Below are 12,122 nucleotides of genomic sequence, written 5' to 3' on the forward strand. Positions count from 1 at the left end.
GATGATAAAATACAGGCACTGAGTTTTTTCTTAGCAGCCTGGTAGTAGAATTCACCAATTATGATGAATTCCCAATTTCTGCCTGGCTCCAGGGTATGTTGAAAGACATAATCCACATTAGTGGAATATTTTAAACATAAAACACATTGCTAAGTGTTTTCTGGTTGGCTTTTTTCATGCACTAATGTAATTTCCTTATGAAAGATCACAGTTCTTTAGACATTATAAGCACTGCTATAATGCAGAGACTTGACCAGTCTAAGATCCTGTGTGTCATACATGTTACCAAGGAAGGTACAGCAGTCTGAAAGGATCCCCTTTATACCATCGTTTTGGAGGTGTGGGGAGATCCAAACTCTAGTCGGAACCAAATTCAGAGCACTTAAGCTTGACTTGATGCAAAGGAGACTGAACCAGAGTACAGGCTCATTGCATATTCTCTGGTAATAGGTTCTTTCATCACATCAGGAGGTTTTTTTGTTTGGTTCTTATGTTGTGATCCAGCTGACTGGAACGTAGTGGTGATCATTTGTTTACAGAAATACTGCCCTATTTACTGAATATTCCCAAACTTGCTGCTGTGCAAAGGAACATGTGCAACTCGTAAAAGATTAAATAATGTAGACAGATCGTACTGGTATGAAAGAGATACTAAATGTGTATGCTTTTTGTTTGTTTTAAGACAGAAAACGATTCTTATTTTTGTAGACAGGTGATGACAGATGAGTTGTGTTTGTGCATTTACCTGTGTTTGGAGAGTTCATATCAAACAGGATAGGGAATTCACTCTGTGGGAAAAGTGCTCTGGAATTAAATATGATCTATATTTTCGGTAGGGTTGTCTTGCAATGTATAAAAACTGAGGGAGTTACCTCCTTTCTGAATGGTTCACAAAGCAGCAGACGTGGCCATCATTTCTTATTAAATTCTCTGGTGTTACATCTGCAGCATTTTAACAGTCCAGCCCTCATCTGGCAGCATAAGCACCAGATTTCAAATGCCACTTTCCATGCAAACCCCACCTTTCAGTGAACGTGCATAAGTACAAAATGGAAAACCATCAACATTTGGGCTACCCTCCTGTGGCCTCTAGCTTCTGCTATTCTTTGCCCTGTTGCCTTTCCTGAGCTTGTACAGAAAACAGTGATCATGGTGTTGGTGCAAACCTCAAAGCTTGCCCTAACCATCGGGTACCGCTGACAACTGTGATGCCTCTGTGTGCGTGCAGGCTGCCTGTGTCCCGGTTATGCTCAGCAACGGATGGGAGTTGCCATTCTCGGAAGTGATTGATTGGAACCAAGCTGCCGTCATAGGCGATGAGAGATTGTTATTACAGGTAAGGAAAAGACCGCAGCCTTCAGCGGATCAGTTGATTATTGCTGCTGCCATCTAAATGGACGGGGAAGATGAATCCAAAAGGTCAGGGCTGTATAAGAATTTTTATCATGAAGGGATTGTCTGTGTCACATCGGCTATGAACTCATTTAATATGACATCATTCATTTTTTGACCTGAAGGTCATTGCAGCCACCAGGCCACATTCTTAAGTGCATGAGACTCTGATTTTTCCTAAAAGCATGAAATCTCTTCTGGTGTGGAGCACCTGGATGCCTCTCTGAAGCAGAGCTCTCCTGGACTGTGTGCTTTGATGAGAGAAAACACTTGAAGGCAGCGTCTGCTCTAGTCCTTCAGAAATAGTTTATCCTCAGGCATCTGTCCCACCAGCGTTGTGTCTCTGGCTGGCAGGTACTGAAGGGATTCCTCAGAAAAGCAGGTACTTTCTCAGGCAGGAGTTACCACCTAACAGTTTTGTGGGAAGCATCATCTGTCCCTTTTCAGTTGTCTAGACTGTGTCACATGGCTTTCTGAAGCAGCGTTCATGTCACTTATTGTTAATCTCCTTGAGGTCATGGAACAAAAGCAAGTTGAGAAGTTAGAAATTCCATGCCACCTTCAGCATCTACCTTGGTTTTAAATTCACTAGATTTTTTTTTTCTGTTTTCCTAGTGGGTTTTATAGTATAAAAACATTCTGTAAAGTATGTGAAGAAGTTGATGTTAGGAAAAACTCTTGAAAAATTCATTTCCCCAAAACAGCATTTGATAAAATGCCATTGCCCAGCATGAAGCTGAGATCCACGAGATCTGGCGTAGGCACTAAGTAGCCACTAAGCGGGTGGTTTTTTATGGTTAAATTTAACTAATTTCCAAAGTGGCAAGCTATAGTCATCCACAGAGAGAAGCCTTCAAAAGTACAGGTGTCTTGGCACCCCAAAAATGAAGTACCTTTGAAAATCTTGTTAGATGCCTATTTACATGTTGGAAGATGTAAATATTTGTGAAGAGCTGGCCTAGCAAGCCTTGCAAAGTGCTGCCTGTTCTCCTTAATGTGATATAAGCTGCAAATATAAAAGGGCCATTTGATTTTTGCTTCGGTGGACAGCACATTTTTCTGAGCAAAATTATTTCTCTCTTTAAATAATAATAATGTGCTGATCTTCGTGCTTTCCGGTAACATGCTGTTCGTTCTCTTCACAGCTGCTTCCATATTGAACAGCTACTGCACCGTTATTAACAGTGTTTTTAAAGAGCTGGCAGAGGGCCTGAATGTCTGCTCTGGGAAATGTTTTTGTTATGTTACAGTTTTTCATTTCCTGTTTGAGAGCAGCTTGGATGTTTTTATTTGCATATTCTCCTCGTCACAGTGCTAGGAGAGCTTAATCCAGCCTTCCTGCATTTATTTGTGCAGGGTGGTTTTTCCCTTCCCCCTACTTATTACTGAAATGACCTTTTATTAAGACGTCACCCATTCTAATAATTCCAGTGTAATTCTGTCAGATTAGTATTAATACATCATTTTTCCCACCTGTCTTTCTGGACAGGTCGATTAATAACTAAAAGGCAAATGCAGTTAAAAAGGAGTCTCTGATTTTTCTTTCTGGTTGTTGTAACGGAGGAGGCGCCAAGGCTGCTTTTTAGCCTTGGCACTGTGTTTGCAGGCACTCACAAGCATGGTGTGCGCTGTAAAATCATAACTTCTTTCAGTAAACCTTCACAGTCAGAGCAGCCTTCCCTTTCTAAAAGTGTAGTTGGCAATGAGTATTGCTTTTATTAGGTGCTCACACACGTACGCACACAGGCGCAAGGTTGCACATAACGCAATGAAATTTTTACGTTTATAGAAAAAATGCAATATCAACACTGTGAAGTGACTTTGATCTTTCATTTGCTGCTGATAAAGATAAGATGATTAATACACATTTATGTACAGCCAGTACAGATAATGTTCATTATCCTTCTGCTTATTGGAACTTACTGGATAAGTAATGAAAACAAAGAAAGTTCACCCCAAAAGATGAAATCTGATGGAGTTATTTACTGCCTCATGTCATGAATAGTAATGTAATTGATTAGAAAAACATGTATTAATACATGTTTTTAGCTTCTATCTTTCTTACTAGTTTTACAGGGAATTTGATGATGCTCGTGGAAATTTGTTTTTGTATCAATTCTTAAAATCTCTAATTTTCTTCAGGAAAATGTTTCAGGAAAACTTGTTTTGGGAGCATGTGAAAGCAAATAATGATCACTGCAACCTCTCAGAATACTTTAGGAATAAGCAACGTGTGTTCTGGTCAGGAAAGGGCAGGATGTAGTGGGGTGCAAGCAAACTCAGAATAAGCTGGGATCTGCAAAAAGCAACACACTGCTCAGGTATATGCCTTTACAACTAACGACTTAGGTAAAAAATTTATGAGAAACGAGTGTCTGAGAACAAGGTGGCCTAATTTGAAATCACAAAAAGGTAGGTGCAAAAACACAACTCTTCATTCGTACTAAAAATGAACATAAATCAGCAACATCATAGATGCCTTTCTGGTGCTGTGAGTAGCCCTTGTAATTGAAGAAAACTGCAATTACATTCCCTTGATAATGTCAGTTTACATTGTCAAACCAGTGTACTGGAGGCCTTGGTCAATGTCCTAAGTTAACGACATGTACATATGTTAGTTTCCTTCCAGTCTGGATGAGGGACATGGGAATGGGGAAAGATGTAGAAGTGAACCCTGCCCATCAGATCCAGTGTGCAGTTAAATTTTTTGATGGGAAAGCATTGCAGCAGGGCAATTTGGGTTTTATTTGCAAGGCAACTTATACCAGAATTAATGTGTTGATTTAATGAAAAGGAGGGAAAAAGAAGCAGTGTTTTCCCTTGTGAATAACAGGTGTTGTGGGAGGCGTTATTCTTTTGACCCCCAGCAATTAGTAAAACGCAATTTGATCCACAGGCTCCCAAAAAGTGGAGTCTTGCTTAAGACATTGCTATGTTTTCCTTAGGGCACTTAGTGTTACCATGCTGAGGTAAATGCAGTTCCAGATCCTTTTAATACACTTTGAAAGTGGCGATTATTGTTGGACTCTCAAGACCTGCAGGTACTAGTTTGTTAAAATACTAATCCATGAAAAGCTTTGTGCATGAGGGATGTAAGAAGGAGCTCCTTGCTGTGCCATGGCACAGTGCTGCCTGGGGAGAGGGAGCTTTTGTTTCCATAAAACAACCAAAACCTAAAAGAAAACAGATAAAAAAGAAAATTCATATATTCAGTACCAAAGGTTATAAAGGGTTGTGTCTCATTCGTTTTACATCGAAGCTTTAACTGTTGACACACGCATCTCTGTCAGACAGGAGTGCTGAAGCTGCGCAGCTTGCTAATAGAGGAGAGGGCTTGTCAGCAGCATATTAATTTGATGAGACTCCGTTGTTTTCTGAAGCTTCTGACTATATTACATCTTGTATTACAGATTCCTTCTACAATCAGGTCTATCCATCAGGATAAAATCCTAGCACTTAGACAGCAGACACAGTTCTTGTGGGAGGCTTATTTTTCTTCAGTTGAGAAGATTGTATTGACTACACTAGAGGTAAGTAAAAATTGTCTGGGACCTTGCTGAACAGCGAGGTTTCCATACCTGTCCAGTTGCTCCTGTCCTTGCTGGCTTCGGACCTTGGTTTTCATGACGCACAGTTGGTCAATGGGAAAAAAGTTTGTCATCTAGATAAATTTTCTCCCCTAAGGAAATACTTTCTTCATTATCAGAATCCACATGAGAAAACTGACACAGTGAAAAATGGGAGCTACAACACGTGAAAAAGCTGTCATGTGTGATCTTGCCTTCGCAAAGCTTTGTGGCTTATGAATCACTATCCTTGTCATTGGTAGTGAATGTGTTTCTTTAAGAAACCTTGCTGGAATTCATTTTGGTAAAAACGCTACAGTAGTGCTCTTCCTTGACCATCCCTTAGCATTTTGATGCCTTGTGATGGGGTTGTTGGTCTGGCTCAAGGAAAAGCGGGGGCTTGTAAATCACTGTGTCCTATCTTCACACACAGGATAAGGGATGGGCCTGATCATCCATATAAAATATTAATAAATAATCATAATTAGACTGCTGTTAAACAGGGAGACAGATGATCTCAAGTGTGGAGAGAATCCTTTCTGAATTCAGAGATAGAGGAGAGATGAAAGGCTCTTTAGAAGTAGGGCCCAGGCTACAGTTTCAAAAGCAGATTTCTCTTCTAATTGTTTTGCAATTTTGCACATAAATTTTTGACACACTTTTACCACTGGAAGTGGTTCACTTTGTAGGTGCGAATGCATTTGTTTTATGCTAATGCTTCTGCAATTGCATCCTTTCTTGTGCACAGTAGTAAGGCTCCACATTCTTCGCTGTGCCTGCTTTCCCCTGAAAACTGCAAATGAGTGCTGCTGCCTGCAGTACAGGTTGCCTGTGGCGGATCTAACTCCAGCTGCTGCAGGACAGTCCCTTAGGCTTTTCTGTGCCAGTAAAGAAAACCAACCAGGGAACATTCTCAGAGCTCCTGGCGTAGCTATCCTCGCAATGCTCTCCTTGCCCTTGGAGGAGCTTGTCTTCATCTGTGCTGCCTGTTGGGAACTGCTCTGCATCCTCAAAACTCCCCATAAGTGCTGATGAGATGGTTATAATTATCACGGCCCATGCCAGGATCAAACTCACAAAGCTGGAAGACCGTGTGCCATTGCTCACAGCCTTATTTACCCGTATTCCCAGGGACAGTCAGGGTGCCTCTTGGACCATCTGCCCCTTCCCTGCATGCACCCTGCTATTGCGAGGGATTGCTAAAAGGAGAGAGATGCACGGCTCTCCTCACTGCACCTCTCCTGCCTGTGCTGGGGCTGATCTTGAGGGGACATAACCTGCAGTCCCCACAGCCTTGGTGTCCATCACATCAAGCTCCAGCGCTCACAGATGTGTCTTCAGTGCTGCTTTGGGACACGTTGGCCCATGTGGCCACAGGTGCACAGGGGACAGCAAAACCCTTAATAAAGCTGAAGCAGCTGAGCAACCAGCGATCTGGAGTTTCTGCTTGGAGGGGAAAAACTAAAGTGAAAACAAAAATCTTCCTAGAAGGTTTAATTTAATGAAACTGAGTAATGCATGCCTGGTGTTGAAGTTATGTTCTGGGATTTTTCATTTGTTTGCGGGGGTGGTTTTGGTTTGAGGTGTTTTTTGTTTATTTTTTAATACAGGACTCTCAGAAATTTTTGAGACAGCTAAGAGGGATTCTGGTTTTATGAACAGATTTATGAACGTTTCAACTTGCCTGAGTAAAGTCCTGAGTTAACTTTCCTTAGGAAAGTAATAAACAGTTACAGAAATAAAAATAGACAGAAAATAAAAAAAAACAGTTGAGCGTGATTTTTAGTGTCTGAAATCTACAAGCAGATAATCTCTTCTTAAAATCTGATGCCTGCAAATAAATTCCTAGCACGATTATTTTTTTCTGGTGGATGTTATCCGTATTCTGTTGTGACACTGTTGTGTCAGAATGCTCTGATGATGCTAGGTATCATCAAGATAATCACTTGCCTGCTGACTGCAGTGCTGGTACATGTCCACATATGAGGATATCGGTATAGAAAAAGTATTCACCCACTCAGATGTCTGCAAGGACATCACAGCTCTCTCTGCCCTTTATCCTGCACACCTCTGAAAGCATCAAGTCACGTTTTAAGGTCCTCGATCTTCTCACGGCATCTGGTGGCCTAAGCCAGACAGCTCATAGCCAAAATAAGAGGTTTGTATCACTTGGCCATCAGCGCTTACTGCAGGCACAGAGGAAGTGCCCTGTGCCGTGGCTATCGTGTGGGTCAGGAAACTGTTCACGAGTGTCTGCTGCAGGCTGGTGAGTGGGAACGCTGGCAGCGCAGCAGTGAACTGCTGCAAACACCATCCAGATGCATGCTGCAGTGTATCTGCACTTTTTTAGCTTGGTCTTCTCTGAAAACAAACCTAAAACTTCCCTAAATCTCTGTGAAGCATGCTCAGTCCACTGCTTGGGAAGAGGAGGGGAGAGGGGCGGCATAAAGTACAGACAAGAAATGTTTGCTTCTTGGCTGAGGCATGTTGAGAAGCATCAATGATTAAGGCAATATGTGAACTTCTTGAAGTGTGAGGATGAGGTGGACAAAAATATTGGACTAGTAATGAATTCCAAAAAGAAAAGGGAGATCTTGCCAGAGATCCTAACCCCTTCCTTCTCTTATTAAACTTCCTCTCATGCCTCATCATTGGAGAGGCCGTGTAGCTGCTGTCTGTCTCTGCAATATGTGCAACACTATACACTCTGCGTTTTAATTGATTGGTCCTCCATGTTATCTTTTTGTGTACTTTTCTGTTCTCTTTCTGCCAAGTGGTCTTTTCTCCTCTCTATCATGATGGACAGCTAGATTTCTTATGTAGACCAGGAGTGTGATAAATTAATCTTCCGTTTGTTAACTGTGATAAATCACCGAGGCCAGCTCCCCAGCCTGGTGCGGAACTGTGCTGGTGAGATCTGTGTGCCTGACATGCACTGAAGGCTGTGTGGCACCCGGGGCCTGCTCTGTGTTAGAGCTGCGCTAGCTCTGGGTGCACCGAGGCAGCGTTGAATGCGAGCCATGTGTTTCCCCTGCAGCCTTGCTGGCTACCAGCACGGTGGAAAACTCCATCATCTGTGAAAACCCCCTGACCATGTAAATTTGCAGACTTCTCCTTATCTGATTATGCCCCAGTTCTGAGAAAGCAGGATGAAGGAGCTGTAATATTTAGGCGTTGTGGTAAACACTCAAAAATACATACTTTCTAGGTTCTGTCTTTGTTTAGTGGCATAAATTGCAGGTGGAGAAACCGCAGTCAGCATCTTTTTTTCCTCTCCCCACCACCATGCACAAGATCTGACAACTGATGCACCTAATTTTCCAAACAGAAAAATTCAGATGCACTCAGAAAAAAAAAAAAAAAGTTACATTTGCTTACTCCTGTGAGTGAATTATTGCATATTATTTATGGTAATTGGCTGTAGGCAAAATTAAATTGTAGACAAGCATGCAAACACCTAACATTTGCCCCTGTTTAGCAGTATATGTGTTGCCACCAGCAGTGGATTGTCTAGCGCAATGTAACTGGTGTTATAATGTTTTTTTGTCATGGCAATCAAAAATTACAGGACAACCACTGCTTGTGGCAACACTTATTCATGTTCTGTATTGACCAAATGTCCCTGAACTCAGCTGCTTACAGAGATTTTAGCTTGTTTAGACTCCAACAGCTGCTTCTGTTCAGCTTGTGTTGGGTCTTTTTGCTTGCTTTTAGTTTTCCTGTGCTGTGGGTATATACGTTCTTTAGTTGCATAGATTTTAAGGCCAGAATGAATGACAAGGGATCAGACTTAGTCCAACTTCAGAGCCTTAGATTTTCACCCAGATATGCTTGTGTTAAGGCCAGAGACATTAGGTTAGGAGAGCCAACGTGTTCTTGGCACTTGAGCCCTGTGCAATACATGAACCGCCATTTATGTGAAATCTCCTTAGCTGATGACAGAACATGAGCTGCAGAAGGCGGCAAGGTGATCCTGCTTAGCTGACGTAGGCAAAGTTCTTTCCTCACCACCCTCTGGCCCTTTGCAATGTCCCATCTCCAGACCTGCCAACCTCTGATGCTCTGAGGGAAGGCAAATCTATAAGAACATATGTCCAACAGCGTATTGCACTTAGAAAGCTGCATCTTATTTGGAGGCTGAATTTGTCCAGTTACTGAGTCTTGTTATGTCTTTGCAGCAAGTTTGAAAAAGCTCCCATTGGTATAAGAACCACTATGGCTCTTGCGTACAGGCATCTGATGTGAATTAACCATCATTAGTTTGTAAAACACATATCAATTGTATAGCTTTCTAACTTTTTTTGTGGCTTGTGGTATTCTAGGTGGTAAAGTAGATGACTTAGCAATCCGTTTTGACCTTTAGAAATCTAGAAATCTGCGTTTGCAGCCCTCTACAGAAACAGTAGTTGCCAAAAGATCTTTTTCTGTTTCATTCAACAAGGAGCTGTTATAGAACTGAGATGATGTATCTGAATGCTAATATCCCTTTATAATTAAGCAAAAATGAATAATTAGTGCAGCCTGATTTGCTGAAAGTCTTTGTGGTTTTGAATGCTCTCATTATCTCAAAATAATACCTAGCTTTGTAATGCTATCCTCAAATAATTATCTTCTGTTAGTTCTGGATAGTAAAACTGACATTGAACTAATCAGGCTTACAACTGCTAAGATACTCTAATAGACAAAATATTTGACTTGAAATACAAAATGCAATGAATTGCAAGGTCCCCATGTCCAGAGAGGCTAACGAGGTGTTCTGAAACCTATTGCACAAAGCCTGAGGTGCTGAAGTGGTGTCAAAGTGTGCAAGTTCGGTGTCATTTTAAGAGAGATTAAGCAGGAATGTCTAGTAATTTGTGTGCCTCAGCTTTTTGCAGAATGGGTGATGATTCCAGTCAGCTGGAGTCCCTGAAGCTTCTACCGGTGACTATTACAGTCTATTTAAAAATCATTACCTCTCTTGTTTTCCAGATTATTCAGGACAGAATATTTAAGCACATATCACGTAACAGCTTAATATGGAACAAACATCCTGGAGGGTTATTTGTACTGCCACAGTATTCCTCATATCTGGGAGATTTTCCTTACTACTATGCTAATCTTGGTGAGTGAATCCTTGCTATAATCTAGAGGTATTTGGAATGTCTAGCGGAAATTTGGAATTTGATATTTGAGTAGCTTGGGCCAAGTGACTTACCATTCATTTCTAGTTAATGGTGCCTTTTGTTTATCCTGTCTCAATCTTGCCTGCCCACTGTAGACTGGAATGTCTCTGACTCATCAACATGCATCACGTGCCTCTCACTTGCAAAGATTGTTTTAAAAAAATCTATGTCTTTTCATACTTTTCAGTTGCCAGTAATTAATGTCTGAGTTGCTGACCCATTCATGGCCCAAGGGGACATAAGAGGAATAGCTTTTTGCTTTCTTTGTTTATTTGTGCTTGGCAAATTGGAAAACTGGTAATTTACCCATGACACTTGTTATTGGAGTGCATAGCTGGTATGGATTTATTCTCCATACTATGTGTCTTCATATGGATCCCACTAGCAGGAATGAATAGGGCTTAGGTCCGTGGCTTTTTCCTGAAGTGGAACTTAAACAATGACTTCTGCAGGGGAGTGTGCCTGCATGCTGAAGTGATCCTGCTTACCAGACTGCTGCTACTTTTGGCTCAGCCTGTGCCATCCCACTTGTGTGGATCTGTACTGCTTACCTGCTAAAAATGCACAGTTGCCATGTTAAAAAGGGAGGAGAAGTTTTTTGTGGGAATTTTGATGAAAAATGACTGTGACCCCACACAGATGAATTTAGATGAGATTGAGAGCAGTAATGAAGGGTAGATGGCAGTAGGATCTGTTACTTCAGGCAGAAAAGGAAATCGTAGTGAGACAAAAACGTCAGAATGGAAGGCGAGGATGCAAGCAGAATTAACAGCTCAGGAGGTAATTGAAGACGCATGTGGACAGGGATCAACCCAGAAAGAGCAAAAATCTGAGTCTGTAATGGAACTGAAGAAACCGAACAAGCTTCTGGAAGCTGTAGAGATAATCTGTAGAAAACATCAAGCATCCAGAGCCAGGCAGCAAAACAGAGCCCGCGTCAAGAAACACATTTAGTTGAACAAACGAGATATCAATATGATCTGTGGGACAAACTGAATGAAAGAAAGAGATTGCAGGACATCTGTGGAAATACTGAGTAAGAAAAGGCAGTAATTGTGTTGGAGTCAGGGATTTCAGAGGGCATGGGAGTTAAAGGGAAGTGTGATCTCCTCTGAAGCATCTGGTATCCTACTATCTGAGACGAAAGGAGGTGGTCTAAAAAAACATGGCAAGGTTTGCATTAAGCGCAGATTATTTTTCCATCTCCAGAGTCCTTTAATCTGTACTAACCGGGGCAATTTTGTCTTTACTGAACACATATCTCTTCACTTCAGGTTTGAAGCCTCTTTCCACATTCACTGCCGTTATCCACGCAGTAACTCCCCTGGTTTCCCAGTCTCAGCCTGTGCTGAAACTCCTGGTTGCTGTAGCCAAGTCCCAGTACTGTGCACAGGTAAGCAGCGCTGTTTGACTGTCAGTCACAAGGGAGACAAAACTATTAACCCAGGAGTGAAGAGCCTACTGATGTCGAATCTTCTCAGTCCTGTTTTAACCCTGTTTTCAATTCTGATGTTTCTTTTCTCTGAGATTTCTACTGTCTGTGACCTGCATGCACGGCAAACAAAAATTCTGAGTGTAGTGGGAGTGGAATAGAGACAGTAATTAAACCCCTTTGTTTCACAAAGCAGGTTGAACAATGAATGCACTTTAAAGATCAGGATTGTGTGCGCTGCAAATTGCAAAAGGATGTCTGTGCCTTAAGAGCCCCGATGTGATCTTCCTTCCTGCTGCCGGTGGCTCTTTGTCTCAGCAGTGCCAGAATTTTGGCTTGTCTAAAAGAAACCCTGGGGAGTTCAGGAGGAGCACCCTCTTGCAGTGAAGTGTTACAAGTGGTTTAGCCTTTAATGAGAGCCAAAGTAAATCAGTGACAACCGTATGACCTGGCTGAGATAGACTTCCTGAGTTCCTGTCCAGCCTATACTTGCCTGTGAGGATGTATATTGTAAATAGTCAGGATGGGTGAAATTACTGTAGGAAGTGTTATTCTTAGCTGTTGATT

General features: G+C 41.8%; 1 protein-coding gene across 1 annotated transcript in view; it reads left to right on the forward strand.

The window, feature by feature from the left end:
• Positions 1-12,122, forward strand: part of EXT1 (exostosin glycosyltransferase 1) — a 186,851-nt gene that overhangs the window by 158,518 nt on the left and 16,211 nt on the right. The window contains exons 3-6 of the mRNA XM_005441441.3: positions 1,229-1,336; positions 4,803-4,922; positions 9,930-10,062; positions 11,398-11,516. Coding sequence (XP_005441498.2) covers positions 1,229-1,336; positions 4,803-4,922; positions 9,930-10,062; positions 11,398-11,516 — 480 coding nt within the window. The remainder of the gene's footprint in view (positions 1-1,228; positions 1,337-4,802; positions 4,923-9,929; positions 10,063-11,397; positions 11,517-12,122) is intronic.

The sequence above is a fragment of the Falco cherrug genome, chromosome 3 (genome assembly GCF_023634085.1).
Source record: "Falco cherrug isolate bFalChe1 chromosome 3, bFalChe1.pri, whole genome shotgun sequence".
Lineage (NCBI taxonomy): Eukaryota > Metazoa > Chordata > Aves > Falconiformes > Falconidae > Falco > Falco cherrug.